General features: G+C 42.3%; 1 protein-coding gene across 2 annotated transcripts in view; it reads right to left on the reverse strand.

Moving 5' to 3' along the window:
* The window catches only part of neurl1aa (neuralized E3 ubiquitin protein ligase 1Aa), a 76,535-nt gene that overhangs the window by 22,469 nt on the left and 34,980 nt on the right, over positions 1 to 19,086 (reverse strand). For both annotated transcript variants that reach the window (XM_076728289.1, XM_076728290.1), the window contains exons 2-3: positions 7,404 to 7,654; positions 6,795 to 7,116 (exon numbers count right to left, since the gene is read on the reverse strand). In XM_076728289.1, the coding sequence (XP_076584404.1) occupies positions 6,795 to 7,116; positions 7,404 to 7,654 (573 nt within the window). The remainder of the gene's footprint in view (positions 1 to 6,794; positions 7,117 to 7,403; positions 7,655 to 19,086) is intronic.

The raw sequence follows: 19,086 nt of genomic DNA on the forward strand, positions 1-19,086 counted from the left end.
CTCTCACTTCCATCTGTCTTTACACCAAGCAGCCATGATGAACATCACGTTTGCATGTGAGCCAAGATCTCAGCCACTGGTTACATTTTAATCTCATGTCATTAATGTCTTAATATGATAATGCTGAACAGTCTGCTCATCACTCATCATGGTCGCATTGGAATATTGCTCCAAGAAGCTCCATGTACATAACAGTAACTTGTCTTTTGTACTGAGTATTGTTAAACTGGAAGAGACTTTCATCTGTTGGCCTCAGACTTAAACATATTCAGCTCTAAATACTGCCAGACAAGGCCTGCGTTTTATTTTGACACCTAGAAAAACTGTACTTTATCATCATTTCCTACACCTGTAAACTCAGAGAAGGGAATCCTCCAGACATGTAGGTGTAGAAGTCGCCGCTCAACCAGACCAGCTGGAAAGCTACATGACAACACATGAGGGATGCCATTTCCATCAGAGTTGACATCCTGTTCAAACAGGAAGACCCTGCTTCACGAGCTGTGAAAAATAGGCTAGCTCCTCTGACATGTCTTGTGAAAGACGTAAACAAAGAGTCGGGCCTGCTGTGCCGTCATTCATCAAGCTTTCACACATTGTTTTACTCTCTGTAGCACTTTCCAGGATTAGTTTTCTTTTCACCTAGGCCACATCTGCCATCTTTACACAAAAGCACATTTCCACAATCAATGGTGATTCGTGGTTGCATAAAACAGACAAGGACATTGTGCTATCATATATACAGAAAATACACCACCCAAACACACAGTTTGGAGTTCCAGATTAGGCTTGCAGGAAACCTGCATCCTATTTTCTGGTTGATTTGATAAAAATGGCCATCTTCAGAATGTCCTCTCATTACCACAGCTGCTCTGCCAATCTAGAGTGACAGCAGACGTTGCTGCTTCCTGATGGCACAATGGGAGCTCATTCTCCGGTCAACAGCTACCGTGTAATTCGATCCATCACCTGAGGACAATCTCTCATAACACAATAGACGTCAGAAGCTCTTTAGAGTTTCCCCCACGGAGGGTAAATGCAGTTTTCCTCGTGAATACAGAGATAGCCTCCCTTCCAGGACACGATGTTTGGTATGAACTAAATTAACTGCTTTGCTTCTTTGTGGTGACAGCTAGATTGCCCAACTCCTTCCCTGAGTCAGCCTGGTTGAGAGGTGTTAGCAGCCTCAAGGCTGTGCAATCAGACTTTATTCTCTTGTCCTTCAGGGAAGTCCCTCAGTGGCCCCCTCTTGATTAAAGCTCCACAGTGAGTGACTCATACAATCTGAGTCCTGCCGGCTTCAAAACAGCTGGAATTGCTCAGTTACTCAGCCTCCTTCCCGATGTTGAGTAAAGTTCTGCTGAGTGCGTGTGTGTGCGCGTACGTGTGTGTACATATGAGAGTGACAGCTAACCTTAGGAACCAGGACATGGGTATATATTAAACAACCTTTTCTAGTTTGTTGGATTTCAAGCCCACGGGGACAGCTTCAGTCTGGCCCAAAGATTATCCTGCCAAACCTCCACAATATTGTATTTGCTCAGTTCAAGGCCAGGTTCAGCCCATCACCTGCTACCTCAGGCGCCAAGCAGACACGTCACCACATTTGACACCTTTTATCTGTAGCACAAGAACAAAAATCTGGATGTGTTCTTGTATACTTGATGCATTTGTTTCTGGGCTCAACGTGGACGTTCCACCATTTGCTTCTGTCTCAGCGTCATGAGCAGGTTAGACGGGGAGAAGAGAAACCTTAAATTGCTGTCATCATGCTCATGCAGGTGTGAAACCACAAAATCAGCCCTGCCCCATTGTTCCTGTTATGTATAATGTATCCCCTGGTGATTCCTGAGGGGCGGATTATCACATGATACAGTACGGCTCCTATTTCAATCTTTCAACATCAAAGGTGTTCTGAATGTCCCCTGGGGCCATCCTTCAACATTGTACCTCTGCGCTGACCTCAGAACAGCCTCGGGATGTTGAGCAGATGACACATCTCAAGAGACAAAGGCACATGCAATATGTTGCTCTGAACACGTGCTACAAAACTGAATGACTATGATCAATATTTGTTTATTCAGAGGGGATCACATGACTACTTGTGCAGTATGTGAAAGGAGACTTTTATGATCAACAGTGATCACTTCCATTTCAAAAATTATAACAAGCTGTTTATTCAAAAATTAAATAAACTTACGCTTGTTAATAACCTTGTTGTGCTGCCTCCAAATGGAAAATAAATAACTAAAAAAAAAAAAATCAATCAACCTTCTTTAGACATATTTCCAGTTTGTCAAATTTACTCCTAAATTCTACTGGCCGCAGAACGACCGCATTCCATCTGCAATGCGTACGATGGAGCTGATTGCTGCCATTCGGGACAATGCGTACAGTTCCACAGGCGATTAGCGTCTCTGTTTCAGAAGACGATCTCCTGTGACTAGACATGCCTTGCATTTGTCGAACCCTTTGTCATAATATAGCCAGGGGTGGGTACAAGTTACACACATGAGCCTGGAAACTGGTTTTCACATTCCTTATTAAAACTATACTTTTACTTTATCTTTAGACCTTTTGTTTTAAATGGCAAGTAATCTACCCTTCACTACATTTGCCATTTTTACCTTTGTTGCAACTAATTTGTTGTCTACTAAGCATTTAGCTGTGTTAACCAAGTTATGTGAATGTGGTTATGAAGGAGAGCTTGGGACACAAAGAGACGTGTGCATCTGCCAGATATTAATGAGCTGAGCAAATGCCAAAAATCAGGCAAATACCTTTTCAATTTAATGCAGTAACTGCACACTATTCCCCTGGTGGCTGAAAAGCAGCCTGCATTACACTTTCATATGATCACATAATAACTGGATTGACTCTGATATATTAACAGAATCCTCTCATACACAGAGCGCGGCTTTCTTTTGATGGAAACCAGCCAATTTATTTGCTCTAATTTGCATTGATTGCTATTTGTTTTATAGCAATGCCTGATGGTGAATTCATTAAACAGAATGTCACCAGTTCTTGGCTTTCACTCAGTAGGCTGCCAATTGTTATTTATTGAAGAATCAATTTTTGAGAAGCATAAGGAGAGAACAAATATGGATGGATATAACTGCTCTGTTGGGTTTTATGTGTGACGAACAGGTCTCCCTCTCTGTTAGGGCTCACCCTGCTTCATATCAAAGCAAGTGGTTTGGTTGGTTACATTTCCATATCAAGATAACAGGTAACAACAGTAGGCTAGGCAGCTAGTGAGTGTGATGATCTTATCAAAACCTTCATGCAGATGGGGAGACTGTGGTTCAGGAGGCAGAGCAGATCTTCTACTAATCAAAACGTCTGTGATTCAATCCCCTTCTCCTTGAAGTGTCCTTGAGCAAGATACTGAACCTTAAATTGCTCCAAATAGCTGTGCCATTGGTGTGTGAATTGGTGAATGTGACGTGTAGAAAAGGACTTTAAGCAGTCCCTTCTCTAGAAAAGCACTACATAAATGCTGTCCATTTATGATAATCTATTTAGATTTAAAAAAAAAAAAAAGAAGAAAAAAAAACAGCAAGGAAACAATTGTACTAAGCACGAACAGCTAATTAGAGATGGCAAACATGAAAAGTATAATAGACATGCACAGTGGCTATTCCAAACCTGACGCACAGTGCATGTAACACTCATTAGACCTGAGACTTGACCTGAACTTGCATGAAATGTCTTGTGAAGATCTCTGGCCGGCACACACTAAGCAATATTAAAACACAAAATAACTAGTACTTTAAGTAGTTCATTGTCCTGGTGCTTTTACTTTTTTCAATGGGAGAAATTGTACTTTTACTTGAGTAAAGATTTTCAGCTCTATCCACCACTGGATAAAGCAAAGCACTCAGCTACAAGTGTTCATGAAAAAACCTTCTCCAAATACAGACAGTGAGTGCAGTAAAAACACTGAAGCCATGAAACAAAATGAGTGACAGGAAATGAACTGCTGGAAGGAGAAGCACATAACGTGACATGAAGACAGGTAGAACGGCTGGCTTGAACAGGCGGTGGAAACTGCTTTTGAAGGTGTGTGTAGCCTTGTGTGTGTGAATATTTGTGCGTAACGCTTTCCCTGCTGAATGGAGACATGAGAGACACTACCAGAGGACCCCTGCTAATTTACATTATGAAAGGGCTACATACACAAGCTGTACAAAATGTATTTGCGTAAGAAACTTAATCCACCACAGAATTTTAATTCAATCTTTATGTAGTGAGGATTATAGTATTTCCAAGGGGGCACGATGAATAATCTCACTCGCTGCAGAAAAACGCTGAAATGGAGAGAATAAAAATGTTATTGATCCTGGAGGGAAAAGTGGTCATCACAGCAGCAAAGAAGAGAGGTGTAGGAGAAAATTGGATGTTTTAAGTGAGAATCTGATAAAGGATCTAAATTAAAGTGAAATGGGCTTAACATGTCTACAGCTGTAAAAAAAAAAAACTAACAAAAAAAAAAACTTTCTCAGCAACAGCTAAAGCAAAAAAAGGAATGCTGCATTCTTCCTTATCTTGCTATATCTGTTGCTTCCCAAGATGTGGGTTTAATTGAGAATCAGGAACTGGGAAAAAAAACAAAAAAAAAAAAAAAAGAAAAACCAAACAGCTCCCCATATGCCAGATGAAATAAGGAGTGAAAGCGAGGGAAAGGCCTCAGATGTGAAAGCCCAAGGGCTTATCTGAAGATAGGGAAAGGTTCATGAAGCATTGTGTACAGAAATGTGATGCACAGAGCCGACACAATTGGCCATTCTGCTTCACAAAGGACCATGTCTAGTCTAGATGATGTATTTCTATCGCAACGTTCGGCTGTGTTCCACCCTTCTGAGCAGGCCCCTGTTTACGGGGGCAGATGTCAGTCAGCCTGAGGAACAACAGGGACACTGCTCGGGAAGCAGGCCTCCATATTGTCTGATTGTAAAAAAATAGCAGAAATGACTTAAGTAGGGCTAAGGAGAAGCCCGGTTTTGATTGAATTGGTGCTTGGAGCAGTGTTTCAAATGGGTCACATCTCTCAGAAAGACACATTATAGATACTTCAATCAGAGCAAACCTTGGAGTGCATGAGCTCAGTTAGCGGGCCTCTGCTATATGATATCTGAACCATTTTCTGCATGGCCCTTTATCTGATGAGGTTGTTTTTTTTTCATCTGCAAACAGTAATTTATTAGGACAGACAATGCTGAGCATGGCAACAGGAGTACCGTAGTACCGTAAGTGCCACTGGTCCACAAGGGAAAGGCAAACACAGGGGATGGGTTCCCCCAAACTCAAGACACTAAACATTCACCCACACCAGCCTGGAGATATCAGTGTCACACAATTACAATCAAATGTGTTATCTATGGGACATGTGACCCCTGGTCTATTTTTACAGCAGCAGAAAAGATGACAGCACTGACTCTCGAGGGAAAATGTGAGTATACATTCTCACACATCAAAGCCTGGGCCATACTATCCTGTGCTATGCCTTTGTGGTATGTGTGTTAAGCTACCTAGAATATCTTGATAATGCACAGCAGCACGGCTTTCTTCTCCCCACTGCTTTTGTGTAAACATGGGGCCAAATGTTGGTCAGATATAGATAGCCACTGCTTCATGGAAGGCTTTACAGTGCACAAAGAAGAATGATAACCTCTAGAAAGGACCTGTTTACAGTAAACACAAAGACACAAGAACACCTGCTTTGCCATCTGTAGAAATGTAGAAAGTAAAAGCACCAAACTCTGAGGGCACTGAGAAATACCTAAACATCTCATGGCTTACAAAAACCCCATTCAAGAAAAAGTGACAAGAAAGACAAATGGATCACTATTGTCGATGCTAAGATTACGTGAAACTGACCGAATTGAAGACGAAACTTGATAGAAAGATAGAAGAAATGACACTGAAAACCAACACGTTCTCACTTCAAAAATACGGATGCTTGGTCATTAGCTTTCAACTTCAGACTATGACTGGTATCCCTCTAGTTATAGTTTAGCACATGCAGGGCTCAGTGGTCAAGTTAGCAATAATAAAAATGCAATGTCCTGTTAGCAAAGCCCTGTTACACTTTCAAAATAAAGCTGCCTGAGAACAAGTATAAACTCATGGTTAATGTTTTGAAATGGTGGCAGTTAGCTGTGGTTTGGGGAAAGATCACCAATAAGTCTGTTGGTTACGTAGATTAACTTACGTTATTTCAATTATGTATGTTACATCACTTCACACTGGACACAAAGTCCTCTCTCTTCTGTGACAGTCCCATGCTTGATCATCCACCTTTTCTCGCTCTTTATACGTCATCGTGGGAAATACGTCTATTCCCTTTCTTGTCGGGACCTGGATGAAAAGATCTGTACCACTCTCATGTCTGCATGCTAAACACAATCAGCAGCCAGTTAGAGTAGTTGAGAGTAAATACTGGAACAAGGGGGAAACAACTAGCCTGGCTCTGCCTGCCAGCACCTCTGCAGCTCACTATTTAACATGTCATATTTTGTGGTTTTATGGGGTGTTATATACTGTGCTATTTCTTGGCCAGGAGCATTGACTTATCAGAGACCCATGTGCTACTGGCCAAGAAATAGTTCGGTACATAACCTTACCATATTCTTTGATATACCATGTGCTATTCCTTTAAACATCATTTCAGTTTAGATTAATCAGTAAATTAAATTAGAACCCTCGAGTGTCTTGCTCCCCGGGGCTGTTGCCTCATTTGCCTGGTTAGTAATTCAGTTGTGCATCTTATGCATCTTCAATCATCTTACCTAGCAGCTGCACTCCGCGAGTCAGACCGTAAACATCAATGAGGGCCCAGAGGGGCTCAGCTGTGCGGACTCCGCTGAAGAACAGCATGGGACTGGACTCGTTAATGCGGTAGAAGACTCTGCCCTTCTTGTCAACCCAAAAGGCGATAATGTTGCCCTCATTAGCAAACTCCTCCGGCAGGGCCTTGGCCCAGAAGCCACTCTGGGACACCAGGTCGGGGCAGGCGTACTTGGGCAGGTTGTCCGGGTTTATTCTGGAGGGGTCTTTGGAGGTGAAGCCCAGACGCAGAGCCCCGCTCCAGCAGCACTGCTTTTTAGTAATCTGGGGAGAAGAGAAACAAATGTGGCTTTATTGGTGTTATTTTGGAAATACTTGATATGAATAGCACAGACTGCCTTGGTCATGAGGCTGCAAATCACCCCAAATGCTCAACTATGACATATTTGACTTTACATGAATTTCATTCCAATGCACTCATTATAGATGAGTCTCCTTTAAGGAGCTGCACAACTTTAAGTGTAAACCTAAGATAAAACAGTACAATGGATTGAAAGTTTAAAAGCACCCAGACTTTTAGGGCTCAAGTGCTCCAATCTGACAGAAAATACCTTGAGGCGGACTTGCTCATACAGCGCTATGGGCCTGTTGCAGAAGGTGATGGCATTGCAGAAACTGGCCTGCCTCTTGACTGTCTTCTGGGCAAGGTCCATGACAATTTGGGACCCCTTGGTGTTTGGATGGAAGAGCAGTGGGCTGATGGGAAGGGCCCCACCGATGGTGCCACACTGGATAGGCAGGCACCTCTTGGGTTTGTGGTGACATCGGTGTGACGTGGACGGGAACGGGCCGCCGAGGGAGTCTGAGGCAGAGAGAGGTGAAGCACAGACAGAGATAAGCTTCACCGTGAAACAAAAATGTTCCAAGAAGGAGGTTAGGTTTAGTTACCATAGTTAGTGTCTGATGTTTGTTTCAAATCTGATGAAAGGTCACACAGCATAACATCAGATTTTGCAGTTTTTGTTGACTGTTTGTGAACAATGGAGCAATGAGAAATAATAAGCTAATCAGCCATAATCACATGGGGTGGGTGGAAATCAAATCTCCATGAGACTGCAACACATGTCCAAGACAGAAATAACGCTCTTCAGTTATTCACATACTGAACTGTTCCCGGATAAAATGGCCCAAGAAGACTGTGGGCATCAGTCACCACAAGTCTTTAGCAGAAGTCATGCGCTGCCTGGCTGCATAAAGCTGTTTCAACATATTACATACCACATATATATCAATAACACAGTTCACTATCTGGCATATCACACTTTCATATGCTTCATCCCAGAACCCAGCTGTTCTATGGCTGCGTGCCAAGAGTTAAGAGGACTTGCAGAGGAAATCTTGACTGACTTGATAATTAGATGCATGGGCAGTAAATGTGTCTGGGGTCTGGGTGAGAGTGGCTGAGGGGGTTTGGCCACAGCTCTTGAGCAGCTACTAGAAACAACATGTACTGGAGGAATTTCATAGACTTTCCAGAGGTGGTAACTGCCAGATTAAAATTGTGACATTAGTATTCTGAAGCTGAACTGAGCTGAATGGTTTTGACAGGGAATCCTAAAAATTCCATCATCTGATACTCCTTCAGTATGCTCTATATTATCGTTCGGGGATGAGAAATGATTTCCAGAAGTTTCAGTGTTTGTGTTTGAGCATTCCAGCATTTTGTGGTGAAATGGTTTATCTTTATGTTGTGCCCACTTTCTCTCAACTTGTCTGGTCTCCATCAGTTAGTGATCCAGTTTTTCCTCAGATCTCACCTGGATATTTTGTATCCAACAGGGTTTCGCTTGTACGCCCAGAAAGCAATAATACCAGCGACAGCAATTGTGATTTCAGGTTGAGAGATGGAGTTCCATTCCTGGCTCGAAGCGTTATATGTCTCCCAGCTGTGCTTTATGAACGATTCAAGCTGCTGTCAGTGGAGAGATCGGTATGTCTGTCCTCTCTTTGATTGATTTCTCCCTGTATGATTTACTGGCTTAAAAGAAACCCTGTCTCTTTAAATCTGAGGTATTGATACATCAGCATAAACATCAGCAAAACCTGATATTTACCCGGATATGTCAGTTGATGTTTTTCTCCAAACTCTAGTCAGCGATGCTGGAAACATTTCAACACCAAATATTTTAGCCATCTATCTTTTGGAATACAAAATCATAGACCAATCAACAACATGAACTCTTGAAAGGATATATCTCTGCTTCTAAGAGTGCCGCAGTGGTTCAGAGAGTGCCAGAGTTTAATTCCACATTATGGCAGGTGCTTGCTCACAAAAATGAATGGCTATTGAAAATGTCAAAGTAAAATCATAGTAAATAACCAGTTTATGGTGCTTTGGACTCACTCTATACCCACTGTCATATTCACGAAGGACTGTTTGACAAACAAATAGATGAAAGCTAACACGGTTGCAGCAGCAGATGTCCTGTGGAGTCCTGATAAGACCACGCAGCTAGTCCTGAAAAACAGCACGCTTTGTGTCCTCCGTCTTTCTTTGTCTCCCTCTTCTCCCTCTCGCCTGTGTTTATGTAGTAATGACCCTTCCAGTTTTTCACCCTGTAAGCGTGTCTACCGTTCAATCTGGCCCCAACCTAATAGCATCGTTGAGGCCTTTTGTCTTAGGCAGAGCCACAGGAGAGCAGTTGTTGAATGTGGTGCACATGGTCCTGGGCAGATTGAGCTGAATGCATTAGCAGGCTTTGAAGAGACGCAGCTGCTGTGGAGAGAAACTGGCTATGTGTGAATTCATGTTCCTTAGCAACCCCGTGTATCTAAAGGTCTCAATCAGTGCACTCTTTCTCTCTGCAGCTATCAGCTAGAATACAACAGATGCCTTTTGTTTACTCAGACACAACAAATGATATAGTCTTGGATTCTAGCTTTTTGAAACTCTGTTTATGGGAGCTTTTCTGAGAGTCCAGTCAAACAAAGGACAATATTAGTTTACAGAGCAAAACAGACACACAACTTTATTGGCATCATTCTGACATATCTCTTTAAATCCTCTATTTTACCAAATATCTTGATGACCAACACATCTTTAAACACTCAACAGCTTTGCAGGTATTTGTATTTGCAGGTCAGTGGAAGCATAGACAGATTCATACCCTGTAACAAAACGGTCAACTACTGAGTAGCTGCACTGGATTAAATGGGATTTAAGTGTCTTTGCGTGCTTTGTGACATTTTGACCCTTCCTGCTATCCATTTTAACATGTACGAGAAGCTTGACCCCGTCACACTTACAGTAAAAACAACCTTAACGTTTCACTCTCACCACCCTCAGTCTCATTTGGGGTTTGCAGCAAAAAGGTTTGATAAACCAACCGTGCGCCACATGACCAGCACCAAATGGCGAGTTAGTGACTTGCTAGTGAAGCAGCTGAAGAGCCAGATATTGAGAGCAAGACAAAGCTAAAAGGAGAGACATTATTGGACTTACATTAATCAGGAGGACAGAAACATACATGCATTCATATAAGTCTAAAGCTGCCTTGAGTGCACATACCAGATGCAACACATTGTAACTTGCAGCATTGTGCTGATTCTACTGTTCAGCTAAAAATGTTGAGGTGGAGGAGAAAATTACTGCTGCAAGATAAAAACCTTTCTAAATGTAGCACTTGAAGCCATTTAGCATATCTAATGAACGTGATGTACTTGCATGAATCTTGCGGTTTTTGGGTTGTGTATCCACATGGTTGAATGCATTTCTGTAAGGCACTTTGGATAAAAACGGTCAGCAAAAGGAATGTAACGTAATGTCACGACATCCTTCCAAGTCCGACCTTACATGATCATAAACTGATAAGCCTTCAAACCAGTTTGACTTCAGTTTGTCTTATCTTCAGCAGCACACCGTTGCCGCTTCATATGTTTTGTTTGAGGATTACAGTCAGTCTGAACGGGGCCTATGAGCATGTGACAGCGAAAAGAGTTCAACTTTGTCTTTACATTGCAGAAAATTGACCAAAATAGTCTTTTTTTTATTTGTGGGAAAACATTTTTTCCCATGTGGCAGTTGTACTGTTTAAGATTCAGTGTTTACTCTTAAACCCAATGTTGTAGTTTGAGGTTATTAGACAGACCAAAGCAGCCTCAGGTCTAACGGCCGGTCTCATTCCTCCAATTACCTCAGCAACACAAATACTGGAGTATGCTCATGTCCACAGACCCCGAGATGTGAACCCTTGATGTAAAAGGCTTGAAAATGGCTCTAGTTAACATCAATCTGACAGCTACCTCTTCAAAATCTCTGTTTGTGCAAACAGCTTAATGCGTGTGTTATCTGGGAAAAGCCGTTCTAACGGCCTCACAGGAGCCATTATGCCAAAGGACAAGGATGTCTTATTATGAACAAAGTGAAAAGCTTGTATTCCTCTGCCCCGGAGTGTGGAAGTCTTATCCAGCTAATAGCAACACAAACACACACACACACACACAACTGCTCCAATCCCTCATCACAATACACACGCTTGTGTGCAGCTAATACCTGTCATACACCAATGAACATCTCCATGGAACAGTAAATTAATCTTTCACCAGTTCATCTGACCGGCGACGGTGAGTGAGAGGTGAGCTCTGTGTGTGTGTGTGTGTGTGTGTGTGTTTTATCTAGAGTTGTGTAGTCATTACTCACCAACCATCAGCTAAGTGGTTTACCATCTAAATAGGATTTTGGAGGTAGGAGAAAACTATTCAAATATTGGCTCAGTGTTTGGTAGGCAAATGACGCAGAAACAGCAAAAAGATATTTCTCTAAATGAAATGTTCTCATGAGGTAAAGTTAAGCCGTATTACATGAAAGAGATCAAATATTTGCAAATAATTAATGCTTATTTATTATTAAATAACTACCAGAAGGTGTGGGATTGAATGCACTGTACCATGTACAGTACAGCAGGTGTGGTGCATGCAGTGGGTTGTAAAAGAACACTGAATAGCATATGGAGGGTACAGCCTACCGATTCACACACAGGTGAAGTAGTGAATTAATGTAAAGAATCATTTTCTATCGTGATCTAAACTTTCTCTCACTATTGTTCCAAGCAGCAAACCCTGTCCATGTATCTCCCAGGTATGGTAAAACCTTGACTAGTATTTGCAGATACCATTGACCCAGATCTCCACCATATAGAACCATTATGCCTAATATGAGCCCTGTGGAAACATGACGAGTCTACAGTCTTCAGTCACAACAGCAGCAGTGCTTATGAAGCACAGGTAACCCACATATCAACCCAGTCCCTCTGTAAAGCCCAGCATATCTCTCTCTCTCTCTCTCTCTCTCTCTCACACACACACACACACACACACACACACACACACACACACACACACACACACAGAGCCTGTGTGGGTCTGTGATAGTCTCTTACCTTAATGTTTGGGAATATGTAACCATAAGACAAACTGCTATAATTTAGATGGATCACCGAAACAAGCTGTTAAGAAAACAGCTTATGCATTATTTCCATGTCATGTGGACTGTTATGCTTTCACGCTAATCTTCTTCTCTTGGAATAATTCCAATCATTACAAGCGCATGAAAGACAAAAGCACACGTTGGCTCTTTTACAAAGGTTAGCATTGTAAAATGTTACTCTTCCTGCTCAAGTTCTTTATTTGATTTTGTTCTCCATAGATCTCTTGACAGTGTCATTTACAACACCGCCAACAAGCCTGGAGGGCAATGACAAACAACATCTTAATGATGTTTACATAGCAGCGTCTGGATGATGTATTCAATCCCACTGACTCATGACAAAATGGCATTTCAGCCTGATGTAACACCAACTGTGAAATGAATCATGCAATAATAGCGACCATTAATCACACACATTATCATTTAGGCTTGGATGCTTAAAATACAGCTCAGGCAAGATGGCTTTATACACTCTATGCACCGGCAGAAGCTCCCAGGTTATGTGTGGTGCCTTTAACATTGCAGTTCACAGGATTTTACAGTTCCTGTTCTTACTGATGTCCAAAGTTCATCATATGTACAGTTATACAGTTAGGTGACAGGCGCTACACAGAAACAGGTTGTGTGTGTGGAACTCAATAAGCTGTGTGTGGCTCAATGACAGCGAGACTGCTAATGTGGCAGAGACAGTAACTGAAGCTGTAGGTGCTATTCTACCTGAGGACACTCATTACGGACTCATCACTCATTATGCTGGTGGTTACCAAAGGCTTGACGTGCTGATAGATTTGTCATGATGTAGCCTGTTAGCTCAATGGTGACGCACTGATAGATGGCTTTTACCTATGGTAATGATGCATGGTGGGAGTTTCAATAATGACACCTGTCAGAAGAACATCAGGTAATCCTGACATTTAAAACTATTTACTCTAGAGAAGATGCTGTTTGGTGGCAGCTTTTTTGCCTTATGATAGCTCATATTATAACATCCGAAAAATTTGACTGACCTGCCATGTTGTTTTCATTCATTCACTCACCCTGTCACTGTCTTCACATTAGTCTATTGTATCTGGTGTCTGGCAGCAGAGTGATGTTTCAAAGACATTTTCTATGATCTCACAGGTGTCTACTTTCTGCCCAGAATGATAAAGTGTTTGCCTAGAGCAAACCAAAATTCAAGTCCAGTACTTCCACCGACTGCTGGCCCACTTTGCTCTACTTCTTTGTTGGAATTTAAAGTACATGAAGTCTGTTGCAAGAACTGCCTCAGTAGCTGGCCCGGACAAAGATGTTATCTTTCTCTTGATCTTCATGGAGAATACCTCTGAAGATACAACCTGCTCACATTTTTACCTTTGCCCTCATGTAGGAGAGGCTATGTGATGGCATTAGTAGTCTAATGCATGGCTATAACTAAAAATGATCAGTTCCATTTCTTTTCTGATTAATCAACCATTTAGTCCATAAAATGCCAGTCATAGTGAAAAACAATCCCAATTACCTTGAGTCAAAGGGTTTGTTTTGATGGCCTAAAAACCAAAAGGTATTCAACTTACAAAATAGAAAACCTCACAGCTGAGAAGCTGCCAGCAACAAACAACTGGAATTAAGCATCTTGAATTACGGTGGCTGACAAGGGCAAAGGTGCTGCAATGGCCCAAAACATTTCCATCAGGAGAAATGTGCTGCAGCTTCAGAAATGATGCCAGTTCATAAACAAAAACAAACAACAACACAAACACGGTGCAAATGAAAAAACTGTGCTGCAGAATGCCAAAACAAATACATTGACAGCAAACAGTGCAAATACAGAAACCATACAAAGTCTGAACCACAGAGTCTGAAATCAAACGCACCACTTAGCACGTCCGCTCGAGGCCAGGAGAACCTCCGCTGTGTTCACGTCATACGCAGCGTTCTTCTCTTGCATTACTTTTCAGACTTTGTGTGCTTCAGACTGTATTTTATTTGCTCTTAATGGACTTGTTTTGGCTTGTTTTTCATGTCTTCTTGAATTGGTGTTGTTTCTGAAGCTGCAGCATGTTTCTCCTGACGGAAGCGTTTTGGGCTGCTGCAACGTGTTTGTTCTTGTTGGCCATTGTATTAAATACAGATGCAATGATTAAGTAGAAATATAATAGGCAGACTAATTGATCATGAATATAATGGCTAGCAGTTATCCCTGGACCTATTGGCTATGAACAACAGAAACTACAGCTGGACTATAGTGGAAAATAGAATTACCACCCTGCGGTTGTATCCCTTCACCACCAACGTTGTAGTTTACATCCATGTCTGTCCAGACTCATATATGTAGTGATGTATTAAGTGTATTTTTTGGCTAAATGGGAGTTATCACTATATTGACGTGTATGATTCCAGTGAATAATTTCCAAAAAGGGGAGAGAGAACAGGTAGAGAGGTGTTTGACAAAAGCAACACGTCTCTTAATAAACTTTACAGCTGAACTTGTGTGTTGCAGTTGTGTTATTTACATGTGATCTACTATTTCTATAGTTTCTCAAACTCAAGCAACAAACTGATTCATCTATATGTGAGTAACATTACAGATTGACCTGGATACCAAAAGGTTTGTGTGTTTGCTGTGTGTGTGTGTGTGTGTGTGTGTGTGTGTGTGTGTGTGTGTGTGTTAAGAGTTTCTTACATCCGGACACAGAGCAGCCCCGTGACAACAACTTTCCTTTTTTTTGCCATTTCTGCTTTATTATTAGATAGTGACAGCTGGAGAGAGACAGGAAAGGCAAGGCAGAGAGAGAGAGAGAGAGAGAGAGAGAGAGAGAGAGAGAGAGAGAGAGAGAGAGAGAGAGAGAGATGCAGCTAAAGACCTAGGATAGACTCTAAACTGGGCTGCTGCTGTATGGACTCAGCCTGGTGATCTACAGGGTGCCCCACCTTTTTAACTGTTAACCAGCACTGGGATGAGACGCCGCTGATAACTTGACCATACGCACTCAGACGCCGCCTTGCGTAACTGAACGCCTGCCTCCAGCTTCCAGGCCACATGATCTGTGACAATAGCTGCATTGCGTGCATGTTAACAGGCAGCTGATAGGCAGACTGTGCGTGCACAGTGATCAGTTTGCTATGTGCTTTGGTGAAGGGGAGCACTTAATCAGTTTATCAAACAAGCAAAACACACAGTGCTCATTTTCAGGTTGTGGTAGGCGACGAGCGGGGCCTGCTGTAGATTAGTCATAAAAAATGAGAACCTTGCAAGTTTTCTGTTTGTATCCGGAAACAAAAAAAGTTTTAGCATGATGAGTTTGAGCTAATTTGCCTTACCTCATCCACAAACTGGGACATGTCACAGACAAGACCTGCACAAAATGTCCATATGCCTATAGAGTGGGAGGCATGGGGGCGATGTTGACACTGGATATTGTGCAGCTCTAGAAGAGACTAACTGGTCTTTACCATCAAAAAGAATACCTTTCTAGTGTCCTAGCCTGGGTTTACCTACTGTAAAGACACTGCCATCAATAATTTACTTCGCAATGACCTGGCATGAAAGGTGAGACAGTGGAGATGATGAAGTCTGGCTGACGTCATCTACTACAGCCCACTAGTCTTCCCGCTGTTACCGCATTCCACTTCAGGAGCAGGATTACACAACAGCAATCAATAAGTAATAATATTGCAAGGCCACATGCAATGAGCACAATGCAATCCAATGATGCTTCTTTGGCAGTGGAAGAGAGCAGGCTGGTGGAGAGGCGGAATGATATGCAGTATGTACTGACTGAAAGCAGGCAAGATGCTCCTCAGTACTGGCTGGAAGTCATTATGTGGGCGCTGCCTTGAAGGTGACCCATCATGAGGATGAGGATGAAAAGGCTGGCAGGAGACACACAAACTCATACACAGACACACACACACACACACACACACATGCTGGACAAGTAGGGAGGTTAGGGTTGCAGGGGATCTATCCCTGTGTGTTGATGTAGGTGACAGACTGCTGCCCCAGAACATGCTGCCTTAAGTCAGGAGTAGTAAGAATTATATGGGCGACACCGACACTCACTCTTAACAACGCCACCTGAGCCTGAGACATATGTTCCTGTCACTGCATAGCAACTGTGCAGGCCTGATTAAAGCTATGTCTTTCTCGGTCTTGCCCTCACTCGCACAAAGAGAAAGAAAAAAAAATAAATAAAGACAGAACAAGAAGAACAGGGAAAGATTTTCAGTGGTGCCCTGTGGCTTGAACGCTGTATTTAACTAGCCACTGCCTTTATTTGGCACTCGAGAACCTGAGGCATATCCCATGACATCACTGAGATCTCAGTGGGAAGTTCAGAAACTTTACTTTGTTATGTATATAGCATTGCTTCAGCTCAGTCTCCACTTTTCATTTGGATATTGAATCCAATTCACATCGAATGCAGCCAGACGCTCCATCGAATCAGCCTGTGCAGCTTCAGACACTGGCCCACTTTCAGTCAATCGGGAGCACAGAAGTGGAGCTCCCACACACTCGGCAGACTCAATTATGCAACCAACTTAGCAAACACTGTTTGGATGTGCTCTGGTGCTTCACACCTGAGAACAACAGCCTGCAGAGGTGCAACTTTAGAAAGCATAATGTCTTTCTCTGTAAACCACATCTTTCTCATTCCTCCATGTTTCTGGATCGTTTCAGGTTTTAGTTCTTTGCCAGCTGCATTTCCTGAAAGTACAAGTATGGAGGAAAACATCGCTGGAAGGGTTCAAGTATGATACTCTGGTTTCGTAAACTTTGCTGTTTCCTCTCAGCTCTAGAAAGAAGCAGCAGACGCAATCACATATTTTCTATTAGTGGCTGTGGATCACCATGGCAACACTTGTACTTTAATATGAAGTTCAGATTAACCCTCTCCTCTTTCCACTATCAACACAACTTTTCTAAATGTAAGTTAGCAGTGATTATCAGACAGCTTTACGTCCCAAATGAAACAGCTGAATATTTCATTCCATTTAAGTGTCTTGACTGAGCCAGCATGCACAACACCACACTGCCCACTGAGGAACAGAGCCAGTGAAGCAGATATAGATGGGACAGCTATGTGACGGACATCTGGAAATAAGATACAAAAACATAGAGGGGACCAAATTTACAAAGTAGCGATCCAAACTTGTCCACATGAAGGACTGGCAGTCAGTTACAATGGCAAACTATAAAATGGGACTGCAGAGGTGGTTTCCTTTATTTACAAGGTGATTTTGATGCAGCCCATTCCATCAGAACTGTGAGGCACAGAAACAGCTTGAGTCTAAGTTTAGTCATTATAAGAATGCACTAAAACAGGGGGGAGACGTGGACCACTTACAAAGTTTATGTTCTATGGAAGTGGATCACCCACTGTATGGTACAGCTGTGGCTCAGATCCACATCTTTAGAAATAATGGCACCAGATGTCATTCATCCACAAGTCAGGAAAAGATCACAACATTAAATGTTAGCCTAACAATGAGCCCTGAGCAGATTCAGATATGTGTCAGAAAATGGACCAATGACAAGAGTTCATAAGTATTATGCAAAATACACATTGGATAAACTAGAATAATACCAAAACTGAGAATGTTGTAAAATTGATCAATTAACACAGAGTGAAACCAGTACTGTATTAGTTCTTTGGGATTTTACCATGTTTTCACAACAGAAGATCACCTACTCTGAAGATGTTTGATACAAGCTTAACTGTAAAACTCACCTGTTTAATATTATTTTTTACACGATGAGCTAACAGGTAATTAATCAGGGAACCTCTGAATGCACACACCTTACAAAAAGTAATTTAGTGAGGTATTTGACCTTGATCACAAAGGCGTTACAGCCTCCTCTTCCTGCTGTCTTAGTCTGTCCCTCTTTAACTAATAGGATTAATCTTGGGGCTTTAATTAGAACGATCAGGTGGTCAAAATCAGAAGAGGCTCTAGGAACAGAGGCTTGACTTAACTCCCATAGGTTCACTTATATATATCACAATAAGATGCTAATTCTACAGAATGACAGAGTTCAGAATCATATTACTATTGACACTGTATCTCCAGCATTGCTATTATCTTCTTATAATGTCAGGGAGGAAGAAAGAGAGGGGGGCTGGGTGGACTATTTCTATTGTACAAAAATATCATGATGGGCATTTGTTTGTCACCGCAGGGAGCATTAAGCAAGACCCACAAGGCCTGAAGCTGGCCTACATTTTCCATTGAACACTGAGGCTCCACTGATGACTTCTGCCGGTTACTATCTGCCAGTAAAGCCACAGAGTCCCTGAGAGCTCCTCAGCAGACCTGCAACCCCAAAGACCCCTGGATCACACACAAGCACCCCAAGGTCTGTTTGGTACTACTGTAAAAACTCAAGCCCAACTCAAACTACCACATGTTTAGCTATGCAGGTAGTTGCTAGCTTACAGCCATAAATCACAATGTGAGACAGATGCTTTGACCTCACTGTTCACATGCAGGATATTGCAATAGGAAATCAATGCATCGATTTCCTACAGCACAGCTGCACGCGCTGTCCTTTTATTAATGAGGGGAAAGCACAGCACAGAGCCGAGCAGAGGGAAACCCCACAACTTTCCATCCTTCACTGAGACTGACATGTCCACGCTATCTAAACTGTTTGGAACACTTAAACATGCGCTATAAGTGCCGGTGAGAGCGCGAGGAGGCGGTCACATCCTGTTTGTTGCATCGCATCAATCAAAAGACAAGTGAACGCAGCTGCACGTCTCGAGACCCCTATTCTAATTAGCGGAGTGACGTAACTGTGACCAAAGAATAGGCAGTAGTGGCAG

This window comes from Chaetodon auriga, chromosome 4 (genome assembly GCF_051107435.1).
Source record: "Chaetodon auriga isolate fChaAug3 chromosome 4, fChaAug3.hap1, whole genome shotgun sequence".
In the NCBI taxonomy this organism is placed as follows: Eukaryota; Metazoa; Chordata; class Actinopteri; order Chaetodontiformes; family Chaetodontidae; genus Chaetodon; species Chaetodon auriga.